The sequence below is a fragment of the Plutella xylostella genome, chromosome 24, assembly GCF_932276165.1.
Source record: "Plutella xylostella chromosome 24, ilPluXylo3.1, whole genome shotgun sequence".
NCBI classification, from domain to species: domain Eukaryota; kingdom Metazoa; phylum Arthropoda; class Insecta; order Lepidoptera; family Plutellidae; genus Plutella; species Plutella xylostella.
Genome location: NC_064004.1, coordinates 1645222 through 1672100, shown reverse-complemented (window position 1 = coordinate 1672100; position 26879 = coordinate 1645222). Strand labels below are relative to the sequence as shown.

At 39.1% G+C, this 26879-nt stretch overlaps 1 protein-coding gene across 1 annotated transcript; it reads right to left on the bottom strand.

Moving 5' to 3' along the window:
* Window positions 1-1025: 1025 nt before the first annotated feature.
* Window positions 1026-26610, bottom strand: LOC105394346 (phenoloxidase-activating factor 2). The gene is made up of 9 exons (XM_048629721.1): window positions 26453-26610; window positions 6340-6455; window positions 5712-5856; window positions 5116-5233; window positions 3380-3485; window positions 2739-2847; window positions 2169-2241; window positions 1668-1832; window positions 1026-1196 (listed from the first exon to the last, which is right to left on the bottom strand). Coding segments are annotated over exons 1-9 (1005 nt in total). The 5' UTR covers window positions 26455-26610.
* Window positions 26611-26879: the final 269 nt, after the last annotated feature.

The window sequence follows — 26879 nt, the reverse complement described above, 5'->3', positions numbered from 1 at the left end:
TTTAATGAATGAATGAATCCACCTTAGCAACATCTCATGACTAGTAGTTGTTCCTGGAAACTACTGAGTTCTACTCCTGGGTCGATGATAAAATGAAGGCGGAGGAGTTGAGTGCGGATACGTACACTGTTGATGAGAGTCAATAGATGGCGCTGTTTCTGTTCCAGTCTGTGGTTGTAGCGGTTTATATGCTCTGTGGTTTCGAGTTAGAGTGGCACACGCTGCTTTGTGGGCACACGTTATACACCAACAACGTGATTTATGACTATGTCTCAAATTTATTGAAAACACAGTAGACAGCCATATAGTTAAGTATAAGTACAATAAAATATGAATACTTATTAAATTTTAACGCTTATTTCTATCCTCCCTTTACGCCACCTTATTAGTTATTTATGATTAGTCTCATAGATGGCGTAAGTGTCTGTACTATGGATGTAAAACTCCTTGGACGCACCAAAAAGTTCGGATCTCGGAATAACAAGGACCAAGTAGTTCTAAACTAGATCCTTAGATGACGTTAGTGTCTTTAGCATGGAGGTAAAACTCCTTGGCTTGGATGCACCAAAAACGTCGGAATAACCAAGTAGTTCTAAACTAGATCCATAGATGGCGTTGGAGTCTTGTTTACGCAAAACTATTTTATGGAATTTAAATGAAAAATCTTTAAAATGTTTTTTCTTGGTTTTATTCAATAAACATAAACGACTCAGTACTAAGCCCCTCTTCCCTCATCTTCTCCTGCACCCAGGAGTGGAAGTGGCGCGTCCACGTAGACACCGGGGACGCCCCGTCTTCTCCGCAGCCGATGTCGCCAGCAGCTAGTAGTACTAGACTAGCCTCTTAGATGGCGTTGGTGTCTTTATACCATGGAGGTTAAAAAAACTCCTTGGACGCACCAAAAAGTTCAGAGCTCGGAATAACCACGTAGTTCTAAACTACATTCATAGATGGCGTTGGTATCTTTTTTTCGCCAGTTTGTAGGATTTAAAAATAAAATCTGTTTTAAATGGGTTGTTGTGGTTTTATTCATTAAACATAAACGACTCGGTGCTCAGCCCCTCTTCCCTCATCTTCTCCTGAACCCAGGAATGGAAGTGTGGTGCGTCCACATAGACACCAGGGACGCCGTCTTCTCCGCATCCGATGCCATAGGCCACCATGCCGTAGAGGGCGAAGCGCTGGTGTGACGGGTCCTGGGGAGAAGATAATGATGATGAATAACCGGGCCACTTTTGGTTGACCGGCAGAAAATGGTATTAGCTTTAAATCCATCAAAGCCGGTAGTGCCTATAGATATGAAGAACATGACTGTATGTCTGTCATCTGTGGTATATTTTGGCTTTCTAATGTTCGGATCACTGACATTTCTAATTCGGGGTAAATACTAAACATTCTTAAAATGGCGATAAGTACTAATGTATTTGCATCTCCAGTGCAAAAGTTAGCGTGAATAATTTATTTTAAACTAACTTCCTGTAAATACCGCGCTGTAGCCTCTCAAACAAATAGATAGATTTCCATACGTTTCCTGGGTATTATCTTTAGCACCATCTATTGGTTCACAGATTCATTCTTACTAGCTAGGTACGGTCAGGGGCAGAGAAACCTGACCCACCTCTCATATAAACAATGCTTCTGAGTGGGGTCAGGTTTTTTGTACTCACCCCGATATTACACACGAGCGGCGACCCCCCGTCCCCCGCGCACGTGTCCTTCCCCTCCTGTCCCCCCGCGCACATCAGTGACTCGTGCAGAGTGAAGTAGTTGGACAGACGCGTCTTGCGCAGGCGCGCCTGGCACTCGGAGCGGCTTAGGAGAGGGAGTTCTACCTGGGGAGATGATAGAAAAGGTGTAATATGACTTCATCGTCATAAAAAGACACATTTTTTATCTCGTTTCCGCCTATTTTTGAATGATCTTGGTAGGCAGGTCGGAGATACTCAGATGACGTACGTAAGTAATTTAACAAAACGTAGCCAGTGATGATTAAGCCCACTGCACCGACCTAGGCCACTGCAACCATAGGCAGGTTCGATAATATGGGAGTTACATTGGAAGTAAACAGCAGAAAACTCTAATAAGTAACTCGTTTTCTGACCCATGGACCGAGATCCAGATAACGCCTAGCCATTGCAGGCGGTAAAATAAGTAAATTAAGTACTTACTTTCTTCAGCATTCCACCGATCTCACTGTCTTTGGCCCCCAGCTTCTGTTTACCCCAACCGCTGCTGTAGCATCTGCAGGAAGCAACAAGCTAATTGAATTGAATGAATTACTTAATTAGGTGACTATATTCATACCGGGTGAAAAGGGTGACCTGTAATAACTTGGAGGAGATCCATCCTCAGAGACCAAAGGGCTAGTATCTACGGGGCGCATTATTTAAGACGTGACAAGAGTTTTGCATCACGCTCACTCATATCGCGCAGCCTCAAGAGCGGGCGCGAGGGAGAATTCTTGTCACACTATCTTATTAGTTCCCTGTGCTACAGGGCCTGAATGACGTTGGAATCTCCCAAAGAAGCCAAGGAAAGAGCCCACACAAAAACGTCTGGAGAAGAACTGTGGAGGCCCTATGCTCCTCGTGGAGTTAGAAGAATAATCATTATATTCAAAATAACAGATAGTTAGAACATAATGAACTTTAGCTAACTAACATTAACTATTCGACTTGCTATACTACTTTTGGAACACACTCTATTTTTATTTCATAAAAAGCTGTAAAACCACTAACACAGTGCCGGCGGGCGGCAGCTGGGGCCCCAGACACGCGAGCCCCACGTTGGGCGCCTGGCGGAACGGAGCCACCAGGAACAAGAGAGCCACGCTGTTGAGGATCGAGTCTGGAATTGAATAGGTTGAATTTAGTTGGAGTTTTGGGGGGTGTTTTTTTTCTGATGTTCACCACGACGGCACTTTAGTTGAAGATTTAGATTATCCGATGTTCTCCGTGACAGCACTTTTGATGTAAGTATTATCGCGTAAGCTGAGAGATGTGCTTAGACAAGTAAACGCGACTTATCCCTGGAGATGCTCCAGCAGATCTACATTCACGACGCGATGCGTTGTGTTGCTGTCCGTAAGTCGATGCAGCGCTAAAGCAACGCAAGCAGTTTGGCATCGCTCTTATGGTACCTAAGCCCACACCATAAGTCCACCTATCGGTATCGTACGTATGACACCCAACGGCGGACGCTTATCTTTACTATATCCAAGCGGTATCGCTGCCACTGTTGCGTCTGGTAGCGATACAGCTTACAGATACAGATTAACCCATTGTATTATTGTTTGCTTTGTATTAATTATTTTCTCTATTTTTGTTGATGTCAGTGTGTCAAGTAAAGGTATAAGTATTTATGTTTAACTTTATCTCACCATAGTAAAAGTCCGGGTGCCTCACGATCTTGGCTACATTCTGCTCCTGATGTCCGTAAATCTCATCCGTGTTCAGCGTGTCCCACTCGCCGGCGCGACATTTCATCTAAAACAAGACACAAAATATAATCATAAAGGTGTAAAGAGACATAGCGGTTCTGCAGGTGATCATGCCAAGCGACTGCGACGGTTCTACCTTTTTTGGCATAAGATTTTTTTGCCTAATCTCGTATTGCATAGTAACGTTTGGTCAAAGTCTCGTTACGCCGAAAATCGTATGGCATAAATCTCGTTTAGTAAAATGTTATTTCGCATAACATTGTTTAGCCTAATAATGGTATGGCCAAATCTTGAATAGCCTAATAATGCTATGGCATAGGTTTATACAAAGTAATAATATTCGTTTGGCTTTAACTTTGACGGAGCGTCTCCCTACTTAGCGCAAACTGGTGCCTTGTATTGTTTCCGCTGTTTGGAAAACGCTCCGCTCCGCTTCGCTGCGCTCCGCTTTGGTTTTGATGAACATGTGCACCTAACACGCTCCTCCTCGCTTTGCTCGTCGTCGCACCTATTTTTAGGTTTCGATCTCATGGGGTTTGTAATAATTATAATGGTCGTTAACTTTCGATTTTTTGATCATACAATATCGTGATTTTCGGGATGTAGGAGAAAAATACCACAATTTGTACATTTACTACATACTTAATATATTATTTACTAGCTGTTCCCGCGCGCTTCGCTTCGCCTTAAAAAGTTTTCCCGTGGGAATTCCGGGATAAAAAGTAGCCTATGTTCTTTCCCAGGGTCTAGACCGTATGTATACCAAATTTCATTCAAATCCGTTCAGTAGTTTTGGCGTGAAAGAGTAACAGACAGACAGACAGACAGACAGACAGACAGACAGACAGACACAGTTACTTTCGCATTTATAATATTAGTTAGGATTAAGATAACATTAGGAGAAACAAGATTATACATAGGTATAGACGAACATAAATTTGAGCAAACGAAACTTAGGTGTTTAAAGATTGTGCCTAAAGAGTTTTAGACGAAACGAGCCTTATGCCACAAAAGTCTTGGCAAAGTGATGGTTCGGCCAAAAAAGTTTAGACCATACGAGTTATGCGAAATCAGTTTTGGTCAATAAAGATTATGCCAGATGAGCGGAACCCGACTGCGACACTACTGGTTATACCCTGAGTATACCTACCGAGTATAGAGTGGCGAGACAGTGTCATCGGCCGAGCACTCGGTCAATTGCAAGCCGTTCATTGGTTGAGGATCGGCCGAGGATACTGTCTCGCCAATCTACTCGGTAGGTGTAATATATCAGTACCTACTAAAATTAGCGTCCGCTACTACTGAGGACTCGGTGAGGTCCGTACTACCACCACGATGATAAACTCTAGTCCAGAATTCTACAGTTTACTTATATAAACTGACTACTGAGCCGAAGGTCCCGGGTTCGATTCCCGGCTGGGGCAGATATTTGTTTAAACACAGATATTTGTTCTCGGGTCTTGGATGTGCCCGTAAAATGGCAATAGGCCCGCCCCCTATTACATTGGGACTAACATAACACTCTGGCGAAAAGTGGGTGCAGCAATGCACCTCTGCCTACCCCGCAAGGGAGTACATTAGTACAAGGCGTGAGTGTGTGTGTGTTATTTCTATGGTTTATAACCGATACGATAAAATAAGATTTAAATTATTGAATAATATAATAATAAACTTACGTCTTCAGCCTTCAGTCCATGGACCTTGTGTGCGGCAGTCAGCACCACGCGAGGGTGGATGAGCGTGCCTCCGCCGAGGTAGCCGGCGTGAGACCAGGCTGAGCTGTTTAGTGACCTCCTGGAAGTGTCAGGGGATCGTCAGTGTGGGGTGGTGATCGGCAAAGAGGAACTAACTAATAAAGGTTATACTTAGTCAAGTTGATATATCTCTGAGGTTATAGGATAGGTAATTAATCTTGAAAGTAGCGCCGAAGCGTTGAAACAGAGATCCGAGCCTATGGACTCAGCTGAATTGAGACCAGAAGTACCTAGTTAGTTACTGGAGACCTCTGGGGTGCCATGAGACAAACCGTACCGTAAATAGCCAAGAACGTACTTCAGCCGACTAGAATAAGTAGATAGGGTATACATAGGTATATACCTAGTTGAGTATGATAGCCCGCTGGATCGACAATCTTACACATAGCCGGTAGTAGTAGGTATCTCGATGAGGAAGGTGGAGGACAAAGTATCTATTCAGGTGCTATCTACATCGGCTAAATTCCCCACTTAAAAACCAGCCCACCATAGCTTCTACACAAATACTGATCACCAACCTTAACAGCGCGATCATCCAGGGATACTCCAGGAAGTCGGCATGCTCCTTCTCCTGCACCCGGTCCCGGATGGAGTCCAGATCCCCGAGGTTGCTGTAGCCGCACAGATTGGGCCCTGAGGCTACCACTGGCGGCTCTTTTATACCTGGAAGATCAAGATACTTACAAGACTTCTAGTAGCTGTCAAGACAATCGCAATTTACAGGAGGAGGTTGCGTTCCTTTGGGTGATGTATCAACTGTTATAAGTACCTAACTTATACATACTACGGGTGTAGTCACAGTGACATAGTAAGCCGAAAGAGGTGTAACTTTTGTTTCTACATAACCCTCCAGCTCGCTGGATGGGGAGGGTCAAATATTATGTGCAAAGCGGTCCTCGAGGTACCTAATAGTTAGCCTATGTCCAAAAGATGAACTTCTAACTAATTTTGAAATCTGATGGTAAACGTAGCGTGAAACGTCCTTTAAACCGCTGCATCGAAGAATTAAGACAGGTACTTATAGCCGGTAGTCTTTGAGGTAGGTATTGAGGAAAGGGCAAAGTGTTGTGGAGTTCCAGAGGTGAGGCCATGTCCAGCAGTGGATGATTACTGGATGATGATGATGATGAGGATGAAATGGTTTACCTGGATTACTTCTGACTGCAACATCAGGTTTCACATCATTAGTGAGTGAAGCCGCTTCCACTGTGACTAGAATTGCACTGGTGAGGAGCACTGAAAAACCTAAACTTAATTTATACCTGAAAATATATTAAATGAAATTAAGTAATGGTTGCTAGTTAGCTTAGAATATCATAACTTAATTTAATCAGAATAACTTTAGACTAATAGTAGTCGAAACGTTAGGTATATGTACCTACTTAAAGAAAGTTATCGGGAAATACCTATGACGACATCTAGCACAAACCTAGTGCATATAACTAAGTATACCTAACGCTACCGTTATGCTAGCAATACATATTATTAATATACTTAAGTACATATTTTTGTAAGATTAATGGCATCCATAAAATAATCGGGAATACCAATTTGTATTTTATTTTCCTTTTGGTATCACCGAGGCAAGAGTCAAGTAGGTAGATATAAATATAAACAAGGTTGGTTTGAGGAAAATAACTTGAAATAATATTTAGCTGAGAAGAAACATTAAATTTGAATTAAGTAAGTATACACGTTAGTGATGTAACGAATGTGTGTTTTTGAACATTCGCGAATGCGAATGCGAATGCGAATATCTGATATCGATATTCGCGAATGCGAATGCGAATGCGAATATTCAGTTTGTGTTCAAATTTGGCGCCATTTGTAAGGTTTTCTGTTCTAGGCGCATTCCGAATCAGACTAGCCAATACTAGACGCAGTTTTTTTAAGTAGTTACACTTTTTCAAGTGTAGGGGAGACCGGGGACAAAAGTAACAGCGGGTAGAAAGTAACAAAGACTCTGTGGACTTCCCCAATAGCCTTAACGTCCCAAGTGACCGCTGGTTGTCAGCATGCGATGCCCCTGTAGGGATGATATGTACTCAGGTAGTGACGTAGGGTACAGAGTTAATATAAGTCTCAACTTATTATTAAATAAATGAGTATTTACTGGACAGTCGCGTGTTTCACTTGTCTCGCCTAAGCCATCCCTTACATGGCGACCCTGCCATGTTTGGCAGCGTTTCGGGTATCGCGTGCAAAATATGTGTGACAAAATGCATCGCATAATATATTATACCGTCGTGTCGCGCGCGCAAGGACCTCTAAAACTGTTGGTGTTGTGTAAAAATTACTAAAATGTGTAATTCCGTGCCCCCTCCGCGCCAAGAAAATAATAACTTCATGACACAAGTTGGGCTGAAAAATTCCTTGAACCAAGAATCAAATAATATTCTCGGTCACTTGAATCACATGAACTGGTATATGTTCCTGCTGCTGTTGATGCTGGCTATTGTGATATTGTTTTTTCTGGGCCGATATATCAATATAAGCTGTAACAAGAAGATAGAGCGGCGTGCGGCGGCGCAGAGCATGAGACTGCGGCGAACCACTTCGGGCACTGGCATGGGCGCTGGTGATGATGACGACTACAAGCGGCAGCACTTCGTAAAACAGTGATATAGTGAGAAAAAGTGATTAAAAATATGGCCTCTAAAGTGCAGTGAGTACCAAGTGCGTTAAAATAAAAATCTATCGGGACAATTATTATCGTCGCGTATCATATTACTCAATACTATGTATCATTGTAACTGTTAAGGGTAAGGTATTCTTATTATTTTGCATTATTATGTTATGGAAGGTATTAAACAATTCATAGAAGATTTATTAAAAGTTAAAACATATTTAGTAAAGATAGGATCAACTAGAAGGAGAGGAGAAATTTTAGAAAAAAAAATAGCTGAGGCAAATGTGTTAAAATCAGAGTTTGAAGCTTTGTTACATGAAATAAGTTGTGCCTTAAATGTCGTAAGTGACGAGGAAACCTTAAGAAATATATATAGGGATACTGATAAATTTGAAAAAATATATAAAGAAATTATATTATTGTGTAAAAAAGAAAACGAAACAAGTGGAAAAATGGATTTTGATTTAAAGGTAGCTCTGAATTTATTACCTGTTATGACAGACGAACTTTCTAACACAAAACAGTTAATAGACGGGGTAGAATATTATAATTCTGTTTTGAAAAAAGAGTCGAATAATAATTTCATTGCTTTTATACTAAAAAGCCGACTTTCCCAAAGTGCGAAGCTGAAATTGGAACAGAATTATGATACTGTATCCGATTTACTGAAAGATATGAAGGAAAGGCTACTTCCTAAGAAGTCCGCAAGTGCTATTCAAAAACAAATGATGACTTTGAAACAAAATGATTTAAGTATTGATGAGTTTGGTAAAAAACTATCAGAAATGTTTGTAGATCTAACAATTTCTCAATCAGAAAATAACTCAAACAGCTTTGATGTTTTAAAGCCACTGAACGAACGTCAAGCGATAAAACAATTTGCAGAAGGTTTGCGTAGTCGCAGGTTAGGTACTGTTATTACTGCTAGAAACTACACATCTTTAAAGGATGCCATACAAGCGGCAGTTGATGAGGATGCTCCATCGACACAGGCAACTGAACTTTTTACCATACAGAGAAATAATAATAACCGTAATTTCAGAGCCAGGACATTCCGTAACCAAAGGGGTGCTCCATTCTCGTCGTCGAGTTATCAACAAAGAGGTGCGTACTCCAATCGAGGTCGTGGCTATGCTAATACCTCATCTGGCAGAGGATGGCGAGGACAACCGTCGGGACGAGGCTACATGCGACCCCGGAGAGGCAGATACACAGGTAATTCCAATAATTACTTTAACAGGGGACGCCGCCCGGAGCAGATTCATGTCTTAGAGTCAGACAACAATTCCAAATGCATTCCAGAAAACCAGTTTTTTCGTGACTAATCACCATATATATGTGTGCAACGACAACTGTCATATAAATTTATCCACTAACCAAAACTATGTTTATACTTGGCTGTTAGATACAGGCGCCTCCATATCGGCAATAAAATATAAACATGTCAGAGAACATAATCTCCCAATCCATAAAGGTAGCATCGTCATAAATGGTGTAGGTGGCAAAGTCCAGGCTATGGGATATATTTACTTACCGCTGCGTATCGATGATCAAGTTTTGACGCATGTGTTTTATGTATTTGAGACACTGCCTTGTAAGGCTAACGGCATAATAGGACAGGACTTTCTGAATAAGTATAAGGCTGTTTTAAATTTCAAAGATAAATACATCTCATTTCAAAACAATTCAAGTATGTTCAACATTCCACTTATAATGAATAATGATTCTTCAACTCAAAATAACTTTAATATTCCAGCGAGGTCAGAATCTATACATTTCCTTAAAATTGATATGAAAGAAGAATGCTTGGTTTGTGCTAGTGAGATTCAGGAAGGGGTGTTTATTGCTAGTTCTCTAGTTGCCCCAATTGACGGTCAAATACCGATCCAAATTTTAAACACGACTGAAAATAACTTGACCTTAAATGAAATTAAACCGCGTATACAAAAGGCTTGTGATTACGACATTTGTATTCTTAATGAAAATAAAATTGATGCAAATCGCGTAAAACAATTATTTTCATCATTAAAATTAAATTACCTAAATAAAGAGGAACAAGCCTCCATAGAAAATGTATGTGCAAAATATTCGGACGTATTTTTTTTAAATGGCGATAAATTAACTACGACTCCAATTTATAAACATACTATTCACTTGAAACCGGGCACTGATACCGTTTATTCTAAGCCGTATAGATTACCATATTCACAAAAAGCTGAAAAACAAAAACAAATTGATGAAATGCTGAAACAAGGAATTATTGAACCCAGTCAGAGTGAGTGGTCAAGTCCGGTACTTTTGGTTCCTAAAAAAACCGACGTCAATGGTGAAAAGAAATTGAGATTGGTGATAGATTACCGAAAATTGAACAACTGCATAAAAGACGATAAATTTCCGCTTCCGAATATTGTAGAAATACTCGATTCTTTATCCGGAAGTATATACTTTTCTCATTTAGACCTATATCAAAGTTATTATAATGTTGAGCTAGATCCAAACAGTCGTAAGTACACCGCATTCGACTCTGGGCAGTATCAAATGACTAGGATGCCCATGGGTCTTAAGACAAGTCCCAGTTCATTTTCCAGAATGATGTCTATAGCTATGTCTGGTCTTTCTTACGAAAAATGTCTAATATATTTGGATGATTTAATTTGTTTCGGGAAAAATTTAGAACACCATAATAAAAATTTACAGGCAATTTTTGAAAGACTGCGAAAAGTGAACCTTAAATTAAACCCATCAAAATGTACTTTTCTAAAAAAGGAGATACTTTATTTAGGCCATGTTGTATCAGCTGATGGAATTTTACCAGATCCTAATAAAATTACAGTTGTAAAAAACTACCCAATTCCTAAAAACACGGATGAAGTAAAGAGATTTGTGGCGTTCGTCAACTATTATCGAAAATTTATTCCTAATTTCGCGGAAATAGCATATCACTTAAATAAAATGTGTAAGAAAAATGCCGTATTCGAGTGGGATGACAACTGTCAAAAGTCTTTCGAAACGTTAAAAGAAAAAATAATTGGTCACCCTATTCTTCAATATCTATTTATTTATTTTATTTATTTTTTAGAAAATTAACAGCGTTATATATGCAGTTACAAGATAAATGTATAAATAGTAAGGCCAATAACAAATTTTCCTTAATTTAACATACAATACAGGTGCACAAAATATGAACTTAAATTAAGTAGTGACTTTAAAAACTTAAACAACTTAAAAAAACAGTTAGGTAATCATTTAGCACTTATTTTATATTTGTTTACATCTCCTATACCATATCCTTACGTAAACCTACCTACTATAAGAAAAACAGTCAAGGGTATGGGTGGATATTATATTCAGACTAATAAATCATCATTGGCCACAGCATCTGTTGTAGATGGTAGTTGCAGCACTCGTAGGTTTATGGGTTGCCGCATCGCCGTTGATGGCTGTACAAGCCTATAGCGGCACGGCATTTCTTTCCGCATCGATCGCAAACAAAACATGAATGTATGGGAGGTGGTAGATCACGACGAAGTTTTTTCTGCTTAAGATTATCTAGCCAGTCTTCGTCGTGTTTTGACATTCCAACTTTAACGTCATGGCGCCACTCAGGTCTCATGTCAGCGCGTTCTTCCCAACCGTCTATCTGAATACCGAAGCTGTTCATGTCCCGCTTGCAAGCATCCTTAAATCTGAGAATTGGGCGCCCAACAGGTCTCTTTACATCAGCTATTTCACTCAACATGACTTGGCGTGGCAGTCTCTCAGGGGCCATCCGATGAACGTGACCAAGCCAACGAAGCCTTCTCTGCTTTAGCATGGCAGTTATGCTGCAGCAATGTGTCATTGTGAGAACTGCCTCGTTGCTCATTTTGTCCTTCCATGTGACTCCAAGAATAGTCCTCAGGCATCGCATATGAAAGGCGTTAAGTTTGCGTTCTTGTTTCGCATATGAAGTCCACGTTTCCGAAGCGTACAACAATATACTCAGGACGCAGGTCTGGTATACGAGGACTTTGGTGTTCGTAGTTAGCTTTCGGTTTCTCCAAACGCGTGCAAAGAGCCTTCCAAAAGTAGTTGACGCTTTGCCAATCCGAGTATCTATTTCTCTGTCGTTTGATAGCGAGGACGTGGTGGTTGAGCCAAGGTAGCAAAAATGATCCACAACTTCTAGGACAGCACCGTCGAGTGAAATTTTTGGAGGCTGGTCAACGCCCTGCACCATGATTACAGTCTTCTTGGTGTTGACACTCATAGAGAACATATGACATGCATTGCCGAATCTCGTCACTAATTCCTGGAGTTCGCTTTCCGAGTTAGCAACTAGTGCAGCATCATCTGCATAAAGGAGTTCTCTAGCAATCAAATCTTGACGCTTTCGTTTTGACTTTAGGAGACTGATGTTGAATAGCCTTCCGTCCTTTCTTGTATGCAGATGTACTCCGACGTCGCAGTTTTCAAAAGCAGTCAGAAGCAGTGCAGAGAAGAAGATCCCGAAGAGGGTAGGTGCTAGCACGCAGCCTTGTCTGACTCCACGGTTAACGGCGAAAGGTTTAGATTTTTCACCATCAAATATTACTGACCCATTCATGGTATCGTGGAAGGACCTGATGATGGATAGAAGTTTTGGAGGGCATCCAATCTTACTCAGCACTTCGTACAGCCCCTCTCTACTCACAGTGTCAAATGCCTTGTTGAGGTCGACAAAGGCCATGTAAAGAGGGAGACAATGTTCGCGACTCTTTTCTTGAAGTTGCCGAAGGGTAAATATCATGTCATTGGTCGAACGGCCTGCCCTAAACCCACATTGTGATTCCGGGTATATCTGGGAGGCCAAAGTTTCCAGCCTTCGTAAAACAACTTTCGCAAATGCCTTTCCTACAATACTTAACAGGGATATTCCTCTGTAGCTGTTACAATCGCCTCTATCTCCTTTACCTTTATACAAGGTGACTATGTCAGCGTCTCTCATTTCTTGAGGCACAGTTCCTTCATCCCAACAACGCAGTAAGAGTGCATACAGGGGCGAAGAAACACAGCCGAGCCTTATCAGTTCAGCGGGCAAATTGTCAGAACCCGTGCTTTTACCTAGTTTTAGGCTTTGGAGCGCTTTAATGAATTCATCACCTTTAGGGGGGACGTCAAGTTCCGTCGCCACGGTTCGAGGAGTTAGATTAGCTAGTGCATCGGGGCGTATAGCAACTTCTTGAGAGTACAGGTTCGTGTAGTGCTGTGCCCATCTTGAAAGCTCTTCTCTTTTGTCGGCAATCGGATTTCCATCAAGATCTTTTATTGCGGCACGTTTTCTTTTAGTCGGGCCGATTGCAGACTTTATTCCCTGGTACATACCCTTGAAGTCACCTACATCCTTACACTGTTGTATTGACTGGCACAGCTTTACCCAATATTCATTAGCGCAACTGCGACTGACGCGTTGTACTTCTGCTTTGGCTGCCTTGTATGCATGTGTCTTGGCAGGATCCCTGTGGTTGTTAAGGAGATTAGTGTGAGCTATTCGTTTTTTCTCAATAACAGGAAGCAGAATGTGTTCGTAGTCAGCGAACCAGTCACGAACAGTCCTTTCTTTTTTGCCGAATACCTTTTCAGCTGTTTGTGTTATTTCCTTCTTCACTAGCTGCCACATATCTTCGGCACTAGTGGTTTGTTCCAAAGATTCCTTGCTAAGTTTTTCCTCAATCAGCTTTTCCAGATCTTTATATAGAGCCTTATCCTGCATAGCTGCGGTGTTCAGTGCAACTTTTCGAGGAGCTTTTCTAGCAGAATGAATTTTCTTTGGTGTAAGGCGGGTTTTGGCCATGATTAAGGAATGGTCTGTGTTGCAGTCTGCGCTGTGATAGGTACGGGAATTTAGGATATCGCGTAGGTCAGTCCTCTTAGTTATAATAAAATCGATCTGGTGCCAATGACCTGAGCGTGGGTGTTTCCATGACACTTTGTGAATACTTTTGTTCTGAAAGTAGGTGTTCGTTATGCAAAGAGAGAGAGATGCACAAAGCTCCAGAAGGCGTTGACCGTTATCGTTAATGTTGCCAATTCCATGATGTCCTATGCATTCTGGCCAGTTGTCAGATTTGTTTCCCACCCTTGCATTAAAGTCGCCGAGTAGCAAAAGTTTATCAGATGCACGAACTTTTTCCAGACATTCCCGTAGATCTTCATAGAATTTGTCTTTTACGTCATCAGAAGCTTTTAGAGTTGGAGCATAAGCTGACACAAGAGAGATAGGGCCTGACTCTGACATTAATCTTAGAACCATTATACGTTCAGACACACATATAGGTGTTTCTGTGCAACGAAGTAAGGAGTTGTGAACAGCAAACCCAACACCATGTTCTCGTCTTTCACCGTCATCCTTCCCTTTCCAGAAGAAGGTGTAATTGTCTTCACGAAGACTGCCTTCGTCCAAGAGACGAGTTTCCTGCAGTGCGGCTACATCGACACGGAGGCGGAGAAGTTCTCTGTCTATGATGGTGGTTTTCCTGAGCTCGGGTATATCGTCGGTGCTTGAGGGCGTCGAATTAGAAATTCCAAGTAGCATGGTTCTCACGTTCCATGATGCAAATCTGGTGACTTTTGATGTTTTATAATTGTTTTTATTCAATGTTTTGCTAGGTGCATCAAAATCCCATCCTGTTTCAGACATTGTGACATGCCTGCTGCTCCACACACCTATAGAAGCGCAGGATGAGAGGCGGACCAGTACCTTATTGGCCGGGGGCTGCCCAGCTTAGGCAGGCGGTAACTGGTCAGTTAGCCACGATGGACTATCCTACCGTCGGGAGTCACCCCTGGCGCCCGCGCGTACGCCTATTAGCGCGAAGCTTATAACCGGTGACTGCGACTCCCCGTGTTGTTATCCGCACCTTTCCAGGCACGGGTGAAGTGTCCTCTCCACAGGCGCTGCATGCCTGGGACGCATTATTAAGGAACACAGACTTGCCCAGCATCCATGATCCTCTCTCGACCTCCTTGGCTGTATCCCCAGGAATGACAAGTCACTACGTGTGGAGCCAATTTGGTTGCAGGAGCTGCCGACTTGTTCAGGTTGGACCTTACTGTCGCCTACGGTACCCCAGATCCGTTGCCTCATCCGCCGACCTACACCGTACCGAATCCTATCTTCTCCGCTGCTGTCGCCGTTAAGGTCTTCACCCGTGACCCTGGGCAAGGGGTCCATGTTATACCCCATGGAACTGGGTCCCTGCCGAACTTAGCCACTCACTCACCCCGGCCTACTGGGGAGAGGAGTGCCCACCCCCGCGACGAGGACGCGCCGGACTGGAATTACCCCGATGATAGACAGAGAAGGTAGCTCTGTATACCTCGGGGCCGGGTTAATGCCCTTGTGTGGTTCCAAGAGCAAAGGCTAATAAATATTATACATATATAGGTACTAAAAAAAAATACATATAAATACCCATATTCACAATAAATAAATACGAAATATACAATATATACAGTTATGTTATACTAACAAAATATATTATTAAGTGATCCTAGTTATATATTTTTATATACATATTTTTCACTATACTTTTCGAAATTTACAATACGGTCTATTAATTTAGAGGGCTGTAGTATGAATATCCCGACCTAGTTACAGTAAAGAAAAATTTTATATAATTTATGAACAAAAACAAAATTACACAAAAAGCTGCGTATCTTCTACCTTTATAGTTCACTAATTTTATGCAGTACCTTGTTTCTAAATGCTGACTTAGTACAATGGATGATATCAATGTCACTGAACAGTTTATTGTATGTCCTGGCTAGTCGCGTTAAGGTTTCGTTGCTGGCATAATTGGTGTGGTGGCTCGGCACATACAGCAAGGGGGTGTGGCGCGTTCGCCGCCGCGGCGCGCAGTATGCCACGCCACTCACCAGGGATGCACAGTCTATGCTGCCATGTAGGATGTCATGAAGTAGGCACATATCTAGGATAGTACGGCGCTCTTCCAGTGTAGGTATGTTGTTTGCGCGGCATCCGTCTGCGTAGTTGTTTACTGAACTTCGTTGACGATAATTTAGGTGATTTATGAATTTCTTTTGTATACTTTCCAAGCGATTTTTGTAAATTGTGTATTGGGGAGACCAGACTGGGCAGGCGTACTCTAAAATGCTACGGACATAAGCATAATAAACTAACTTGATCGTGCTAATGTCACTGAAAGGTTTGCAAGATCTTATTACAAATCCAAGACCCCTGTAGGCCCTGGCAGTAATGTTGTCAATGTGTTCGGATAGCATAAATTTCGAATCTAAAATTACCCCGAGGTCTCTTACATTTGTAACCCTTTCTATTGCAATGTCATTAAATGTGTACTTAAAGTGAGTAGGCTTAGTTTTCCGAGTAAAACTAATGCACATACATTTTTTTATGTTAACCGAAATATTATTGTTAATATAGTATCTGCTTAAGGCGTCAAGGTCAGCTTGAATGGCAATATGATCCTGAGGGTTTCGAACTTTATAGAATATTTTTTTGTCATCAGCATACAAAAGGTGTTCGGCTGTTGAAAATACTTCACTGATGTCAAATAAGTATGCGTTATAGAACAGGGGTCCCAAGTGCGAACCCTGAGGTACCCCTGAAGGTATTTCTACAAAGTTAGATCTGAAACCACCCACTACAACCGCCTGAGAACGTTTGCTTAGGTATGATTCTACCCAGCGCAAAAGGTTGCCGTGAATTCCTAGGGCTGAAAGTTTTTGTAGCAGGATGACGTGATCAACTCGATCGAACGCTTTTTCAAAGTCCGTGTAGATCACGTCAACCTGCCCGCCGTTGTCCATGTTATTTAAAACGAAGTTCGAGAAACACACTAAGTTAGTAACGGTAGAACGTTTCCTTAGGAATCCATGTTGCTGAGCAGGAATATGCTTAGAGATAACTGGGTAGATTGCATTATAAACCTCTTTTTCAAATATTTTTGCTATAGTATTGAGAATTGATATACCTCTATAGTTATCAATTAGTGATTTAGACCCTTTTTTATGTATGGGCACTATATGAGCGGTTTTCCAAATATGAGGGAATATACCTTCGTCTAAGGAGCGATTGAAGATTATACTTAGAGGCACTGAAAGAGAAGTTGCGCATTTAATCCAGAAAATTGGTGGAATACCGTCACTTCCAGCACCCTTGTAAGTATCTAGTTTACTTAGTGATTTTTCAACTGAAGTAGGAGAAATCTCGAAATGGGAAATTGAATCGATAAGATTCACTGACTCGGTGGCTGGAGCGTAATTAGTAGAGGGCTCGACAAATACACTTTTGAAAAACTCATTAAAAGCTTCACATATGTCAGTACCTTTTGTGTATTTGTTGTTATTAAAAGTAAACGATTTAGGATAGTTGGAGGAACCTCGCATCGATTTTACATACGACCAGAATGCTTTTGGTTGAGTTTTAATATTGATTTCCATTTGAGTAGTATATTTTTTAAAACACTCATTTTGTATGCGATGTTGTCTCTTACGTAAGAGTGAAAATTCGTTATAGTCAAATTTGTTGTTGTACTTTTTCCAACGGGCATGTGCTTTTGTTTTTTCTTTAATAATGCCAATCAGGATTTGACTGTACCATGATGGGTATTTCCGTTTACTTGGTTGTTTAGTTATAGGTATATTTTCATTAATGGAGTTAGTTATTACTTCGTAAAATTTATTTGCTGCTTCCTCTACTGTACTTAAAATATTTAAGGTTGAATGCCATTCAAATTGTTCGAAGTGTTTATTTAAATTTATATAGTTGCCACGATAATAGTTGGGCTTAGGTACAGTCGCTTCCTTGAGTGGTTTAAGTTGGAGATCCAGGACCTCTATTACAAACGCTGGGTGATGCCGATCCTCCTTTATGATTGGAAAGTCAGAAGATGAAATTAATAGGGGAAGTGTAGAAAAGGCAAGATCGAGGGTATTACCAGATGAGTTTTTTATTGTGTTATATTGTGACATTTCTAAGATATTCAGACCATCAACCAGACATGCAGCAGCCTCCTGTACCTCGATTGATCCTTGTTTCAGATGTATAGGTATAGTAGATTCCCAGCGGAGACATGGCATGTTAAAATCTCCTACTATTAGATGATTATATTGTGGATTTAATTGGCAAGATAATGTCACGTCGCTAAGGACGTAGTTAGTATCACGGGGTATTTGTCGGACGTCTGGAGGTATGTATACTACACTAATACGTAAATCAGCTGATGACGAGAGCGCGCTTGCTGGCAGAATTATAGAAAACATCTCGGTAGGGGCCGGTGGTTCCCGCTCGCACCTCAACGCTCCCAACGACTGTTTGACCAAAATCATGACGCCACCGCCAGTCTGTTTATTGCAGGCCGCCAAGTCGCGATCTCTCCGAAATACACTATACCTACTGTCGCTCAATTCACCATCCAGTATACCATCATACAACCAAGTCTCGGTTATAATTAATATATCATAGTCGTTGCATAAGACTCCTTGACTAAATTGTAGGTTTTTTGTCCTTAAACCGCAAGTATTCTGATAATAAATATTTAGGTTCCGGTTAGGCATTGAGAAGTGAGATTTATAATAAGTATATCACGGCAAGAATATAACAACAGCATAACTACGACGAGAACTGAGTCCGAGAAATAATCAGCTTGTAATCGTATCTGCAAGTCGGGGGTAGAATAGAATAGTTGTTCAACGAATGTGTGTTCTTTACTGAGCGAGTTGAAAACAAGTAATAAACGCTCGCTAAATGAGTGAGCGGTTAATTTGATAAGGTAACAATTCATATAGTATAAAAAGGTGATTACCACTGCATTGTCTTTTTTTATTTTACGGTATGGATTGTACAATTTTAAAATGGAGAAAAAATATCTGATTTTTATTATTGACTGACGATACAAAAAAATATTTTTAAGATATAGGTCTGATAGATAAACATAGGTAGTTAATATACAAATAATATAAACTTTACTTATAATATTAAGATAAATACAATTACATATACGTTGAATAATTGTTTTAAAATATAAATTGATTGGATGCGCAGAATATAGATAATGTGGCGAAAGAAACAGCACACGCTTTTTGCGCATGCATACATTAGGAATTTTTATCAAAGAATAAGCAATGCCCATATGATCTGAATAGATATGACAGAGCTCTGATGATATCATAGTTATAGTTGGTTGGCAATATTTGTGTTTTAGTATTGACATAATTTTGAAGGTGCTGATACAAATAAACATAAGTATTATAATAAACATACATCTTACACTATTTTCTTCACGTCGTCCTCTGAGAAGATCCTTATGACGGGGGAAGAATCGTTCTTTCTTACTGAGATCCTCCCGTTTTTTATCCAGACATGTTGATAGTTCTTCAGTTTTGCAGTGTCCTTACACATTTTAAGAAGTTGTTTATTGAAGAACGTTAGATGCTCATTTATAAATACTGGTTTTTTCTCTCCAGGTATACCCAGCGATCCCGTAGATAATCGACCCTTGCGACAGCCAGCGATTATGTTATCTCTCAAGATACGGGCACTCATCTTAGCAATGATAACTCTTGGGCGGCCTTGTACTTTGGTCCTGGGGGTCACTCGATTAACCTGCAATATATCGTTTTGAGATAGGACCACATTTGCATTCTTCGCAATGTTCATGATAATTTCGTGTAAATTTTCGTCTTTGAACTCAGGGATACCGATGATTTCTAGATTTTGACTTCTCTCTCTCTGATCGTTGGTGTTGATTTCAAGTTTAAGTAGTTTATTTTGGTTCCGCATTTCTTCTAGTTCAGATTCCATTTTATCTATTTTTTTCAGGTCTAAGCTATCCATCTTTTTCATGACATCGTCGTGTTGGTCGCTTATAAACTGTGTGGATTGCTGCAGTGAAGACAAGTCGGCTTTTAGGTTGTTGAATTTCAGATCCAGGTTTTTGATTGAAGTGTTTACTGCTGCGTAATCCTTTCGAATGCTGTTGATTTCTGCTTTCATTTCTTGTGAGCTTTCGTTTAATTTTGCTAGGTCATTTTTTATTATATTGTTGAGATTGCTATTGATCACCGACAAATCCTTTTCGATATCGATTTTCCAGGTGGACAGGGTTGCTTTAATTTCCTCACTAAATTGCTTAAAGCAATCGCTGAAGTCTTCGTCGCGTTTTCTTTTACGCAGAGCAACATGTCCAGTCTCGTCAGAATGGTAGCTGGGATTTGCAAGCTCCGGATTAGAGCCGAACTGTTTTCCCGGTGAGCGAAGCATTTCAAAAGATGTACGTTTCTATGCGCTTCTTGATCTATGACAAAGCGTAACGTACAGGTCGATGGGGCTTGCGCTTGGAAACTCGACTCAGTACACGTACGGATAAGGTATAATATCTTATAACAGTTGTAAATAAAATATATTATAATTTTGAGACACACTGAATACACGTCTGCACGAGGCTGACGACGGACGGCGAAAAAAAAAAGAAAATATCCCGACTTATCGCAAGACAATGAGTTCTTACTACAGACTGACGCATCAAATTACGCTCTCGGAGCGATATTATCGAATAAAGATAATAGGCCGGTAGCTTTCGCTAGTAGAGGACTAAATAAAGCGGAAAAAAATTACCCAATTATTGAAAAGGAATTATTGGCCATTGTATGGGCTGTGAAACATTTTAGGCCATATTTATACGGGCGAAAGTTTAAAATTTTTACGGATCATAAGCCATTAGTATATTTATTTGGTATGAAGGACCCTTCAAGTAGGTTGACCAAGTTTCGCCTTACTTTGGAGGAGTACGATTTCGAGGTAGTATATGTGAAAGGAACAGATAATGCGGCTGCAGACGCATTATCCAGGATATGTGTGAGTTCACAAGAGTTAAAAGAGTTGAATGAGCAAGTTATGAATGTGATGACGCGTGCGCAATGCAGGAAAGCGACTCAGGATTCTCGGGATATTACTATTCCTACCGACTGCCGGTCTGATCAACCGAAAGTTGTAGAAATGTGTAATAAACCGCAGGATTCGGTAGAGCTTCGATTTATAGATAATACTTACTTGCGAGAATTGAGATTAAGAAAAAATATAGATAAAGAGAGCAATTATTTATGTTATGATTCAAGTAAAAATATGATATTTATAAAACTAGCTTCTCGATCACAACCGACGCCAAGCGCTTTTGTGAGAGAGCTAAGTATTTTTTGTGATGAGTTGAATATTAAAGAAATATATTTTTTACGAAATAGTGAAAATAAAATATTTGTTGAAAAATTAATGTGCGAAATAAAAAGTTTAAAAAAATGGTCCGGACCACGACTTTGTATATTAAAAGATATTATGAGAATTCAAGATAAAGATGATAAAAGGGTAATTCTTAATGACTTTCACCTACTGCCTACGAGTGGCCACGCAGGCATAAGGAAAATGTTACATAATATAAGAAAATATTACTTTTGGACAGGAATGGAAAATGATATTAAAAATTTCATAAAAAGGTGTGACAAATGTCAAAAACAAAAATATTCGAATCACTATGTAAAAGAGCCTATGGAGATTACAACAACTGCAAATACAGCATTCGAAAAAGTTTATTTAGATGTAGTTGGTCCCATCGATAAAGATTGCCATGGATATTCATATATACTAACCATACAATGTGAATTAACAAAATATGTGGAAGCTTTTCCCTTGATTACTAAGAGTTCGACGGAGATTGCAAGGTGTTTTGTTACTAATTTCCTACTAAAGTACGGGTTGCCAATTTCCATCGGAACCGACAGAGGGGCCGAATTTATGTCAGCAACATTTACGGCGGTATGTAAACTTTTAAAAATAGAAAAATTAAACTCTACTGCCTACCATCATCAAAGCATTGGTGCGTTAGAAAATACACACAAAGGTTTAGGAAATTATCTACGCATACAAACTGACAACAAACCGGAAGCATGGAGCACGTGGCTTCCTTATTGGTGCTTTTCATATAATACTTCAGTACATTTTGAAACAAAATTTACTCCATTCGAGTTGGTGTTTGGTAAAAAGTGCAGTTTGCCATCTAATTTAACTAATGGCACAGTTGAACCTCTGTACAATGTTGACTCATATCCTCTAGAGTTAAAGTTCAGGTTACAAACGGTACAAAGCGAGGCTAGAAAAAATTTAATTAACAGTAAATTAGCAAGAAAAGAGAAATATGATTCTAACAAAAATCCAATAGAATATAAACCAAACGACTTAATTTTAGTAAAAAACGAAACAGGTAATAAATTACAGAATATCTACTTAGGTCCTTATAAAGTTATTAGAGATATGTCACCGAATGTTGAGATATTAAAAAATGGTAAACCAGAAATTATTCACAAAAACAGAACGAAATTGTACTTACCTTCCTAGTAATTAAGTGTAGTTATTCTATATCAATTTAATAACATGTGTTTATTTTAATAATGTGTACTCGTGTAATGTTGTACCTACATGTATACCTTTTATATGTTATTCATTTAATCTTCAACATTATGTAACCGATTATGTAATCGCATTAATCTACATTTTATAATTTGTATTGCTATACAACAAAACAACAATATGTAATCGTTATGTTTTGTTTTTTCCCTCCGATGGGGATGTAGGGATGATATGTACTCAGGTAGTGACGTAGGGTACAGAGTTAATATAAGTCTCAACTTATTATTAAATAAATGAGTATTTACTGGACAGTCGCGTGTTTCACTTGTCTCGCTTAAGCCATCCCTTACACCCCCCGCGCATGGTATCATTTTCCGTGCCGCGGTGCAAGTTTGTGTTAGTGAGCATTTCGTGATTTTACACACCAAAAGTAAGTTTTTTGGTCTTTATTCATTTAGTGTTTACGTAGAATTAAGATGCCAAGAACCATATGACTATTTTTTATTGATTCATTATAAGATTGTCTGTAGCATGTCATAAATTGTTTTCGAATAACACGTGCTGTTTTAAAGTTATGTCGCCTGATATTTCAAAAATGGGGATGGGTACAAAAGTAACAGCTCGCGGCAGGACATAAGTAACGTGTTACTTTCGTAAGTTTGCCATGTCACATTGTAAATTTTTATTTTTTGTTGTATTGATTAGATATTTGTGTAATAATATTGTATATTATGGCACAAATAAAACAACTTCTTGTCAGTTAGTCAGTTTAAATGATGGATCTCATTTACAGTTTATATTAAGAAGTTTTATTTTAGTTTTGTCAATAAGTCACAAGATTTTTTTAGTTTTGATAGTTTTTTAAGAAATTTTCTTAACTAAATAATTTGATTGATTTATTTGTTCTTTCTTTTGAATCGTATTGATAACATTGGGCAAAATTTATGGGTTGTTACTTTCGACCCATGCCTTGTTACTTTCGTCCTGACCATGGGGTCGAAAGTAACTTTTTTTTTGAAGCTTTACAATTTCTAAAATTCGAGATGTATTAAGTAAAGTAATAATGGATATTTGTAGACTATATACGAAAGTTTTATGTGTCTATATTTATTTTATCGTAAATGTTATTAATAACGAGAAATCAGACAGAACCTACAAACTGTTACTTTTGTCCCCGGTCTCCCCTATTTTTTTTTCTTAACGCTTTTTTGCTTCGGACTGCACATTAGGCCGTGGGTCCAGGTTGCTGCTTCGGCAGCAGTCGTTAAGCCTTGTCAGAGGCCTTCGGGCAGCTTGAAAACATCTGACAGTCGGGTTGGTTGCCCACTTACCTACCCGACAACTTTCTCAGCACAAGCTTGTTGTGCTGGGGTCCACCAACCCGCACTAGGTCAGCGTTGTATACTAGGCCTAAACCCCTTCCTTCGTTATAAGGAGACCCGTGGCCGGGGACGTGATGGGTCGTGATGAAGATATTATTGACACTTTATTTAGCCCCGTAATTGTTACAACATATTACGACTATTTACGACTGTAAGCGGTACTTGCAGTTTCTGAGTGTGTAACGGTTCTCACAAAATATAATAATAAGACACTGAACACGATTACCTACGGGTGATTTAATAGATTTCAGTGCGTATCGGAATTAGGAACGCAGTCTCAATTTTATTCCGAGATTTGCCGAGCGGATACGAATCTCATCCGACAGATTTATCATTATAAATATCAGATAATGTGATTAAGAAGGTTACTTGTAATAAAAAGGTTATAAACGAATGGATTTTGATTTTGTTAACGTACCATTATTTTCAGATATTTTTTTCTAACCAATACTGACATTCGCAAAATATTCGCACAAAATTTTGCGAATGCGAATGCGAATGCGAATATCCAAAAAAGTGCGAATATTCGCGAATGCGAATGCGAATGCGAATATTCGTTACATCACTAATACACGTACTTACTTACTTTCTGGTGATATTAAAGGTAGATCATATTTTTCTTGAACCGAAGTAGTAAGTATACCTACTTACTGCTATTAGATTTCAGGAAGGTAAGTACTTATGTACCTACCAACTATTTATTTAAGTATTAGATATCGTAATAGGGTAGTTAACACATTTTGAAATCCTATTGGATTAAGCTTCTTTTAACTGGCCGACCGAATGGCGTAGTGGTTAGTGACCCTGACTACTGAGCCGATGGTCCCGGGTTCGATTCCCGGCTGGGGCAGATATTTGTTTAAACGCAGATATTTGTTCTCAGGTCTTGGATGTGCCCGTGATATGGCAATAGGCCCGCCCCCTATTACATTGGGACATAAACACTGGCGAAAAGTGGGTGCAGCAAGCACCTCTGCCTACCCCGCAAGGGAGTACATTAGTACAAGGTAGTGATGTAACGAATATTCGCATTCGCATTCGCATTCGCGAATATTCGCATTTTTTTGGATATTCGCATTCGCATTCGCATTCGCAAAATTTTGTGCGAATGTTTGCGAATATCAGTACTTATTAAAAAAACTATTTTAAAATAATGGTAGATAGGTTAACAAAATCTAAATCCATTCGTCTATAACCTTTTTATTACAAGTTACCCTGTTAATCACATTTCCAGTCTTACTTTATCATTTGGTATTATTTATTTACTTTGGGAAATGAAACTTTACATATTATAGTTAATAGTTTCATAAGACCTAAACATAATAAAAAAGCGTATTTTGACAGTATACAGGGTTATTTGCAAGTAGACCTGATCCTTTCAGGAGGTGATAGAGGAGGCCTTTTTCAGTCGATTGAACCCTATATTGCATTATCCAAAACTTAACCATTTCCAAAATAGTTAATATTCAAGTTTTTTTTTTATTTTTTTGTCAAATTGTTATGCTTAGCACCGAAAATAAAAAAAACTAGCCATATTTCAATATTTTTAAGTTGTTTTGCATAAAAAAGTGTAAAATAATCAAATGTGCATTAATTGACTTAAATTAGACATAATATAAGTCAATTAATCAAAAGAGTTAAACATTTTTTTTAAATATTCACAACGTAAAAAAAAGTTTAATTTAAAAAGAATATCATACGACAATTTTTTACGCACTTCAGCTTTAAAACATTATCAGCTTATAAGCTTTCAAATAAGATATTTCAATATCAAATCGATTTAGGTATCACCAACATATGGCCAAAACAACCAGCACAGGCGGACAAAATTCAATAGGAAAACTAACAATATTAGCCCAATTTAAAGGTAAAAAGTGTGATTGTTTTCAGTCCTGTTGACTTTAGTATGGAAACCTCTATTGAGTTTTCTTCGATTTCTCTGGTTGTTTTGGCCATATCTTAGTGATACCTAAATCGTTTTGATATTGAAATATCTTATTTGAAAGCTTATAAGTTGACAATGTTTTTAAGCTGAAGTGCACAAAAAATTGTCATATGACATTCTTTTTTAATTTAACTTATTTGTTTTTACGTTTTGAATATTTTTTTAATGTTTAACTATTTTGAGGTATTGTGTCTAATTTAAGTCAATTAATGCACATTTGATTTTTTTAATTAAGTAGTTAATTTTAGGTTTCACTTATTTATGCAAAACAACTAAAAAAGTTATTTAAATCGTTTTTTTTTATTTTCAGTTTTAAGCTTAAATTTTTTGAAAAACATAAAAAAAACTTACATATTCAATATGTTAGAAATGGTTAAGTTTCGGACAATGCATTATAGGGTTCAATCGACTGAAAATGTCTTCCTCTATCACCTCTTGAAAGGATCAGGTCTACTTTACCAATAACCCTGAAGTGTCAGAGCAAGACAGCCATAGATTTAAATATTTTAAATGTTTCGTGTAAGTCGTCCTCAGAAACCGCACACAGTCGCAATGTGTCGTAACAGTTACGGGGCTAACTAAAGTGTACTTTAAAAAAAACTGCGACAATTATTGGCTAGTCTGATTCGGAATGCGTCTAGAACGGAATGTACCTCGTCCAGTACTAGATAGTCACCAAACCATGCAAATGACCCCAAATTTTAACACAAACTGAATATTCGCATTCGCATTCGCATTCGCGAATGTCGATATCAGATATTCGCATTCGCATTCGCGAATGTCCAAAAACACACATTCGTTACATCACTAGTACAAGGCGTGAGTGTTTGTTTTTTTACTTTTTGGGGTTACATACTAAGATCACACTGGGATTAATATTAAGTACCTATAACCGAGATACTTACATGATTCACTGCAACTAATACCACTATGCACTCTATGCAGGCACTTTACTATCAAATGATTAATTATAAATTTAATATTTAATTAGATTATTCTTCAGCCACTACATAAAAAAATCAAGGCACAACATTAACCTCCGTGGCGCGGCACGACACTGCTTGTAATCTTACAAACGACAAATAAACAAGTTGTGATTAAGTACGCAAGATTATCATAATTTTAGCATAGCGAGGAAACCAGTTTTTTACCATCCACTATAGGCGTTCTTCGGTGTGTTTGCCTGTCAAAAAATCTCATCGGATTCAGACGTCGTTTCTATTATTTTATGTTTAGAAACGCATACGAACAAAAGCATAAGGCTACTTCCCCAGTAGGCAAACTGTTAGCGGCGTATCGGTTTAGTATGACGAGTGTTCAGGGCCTCGAGTG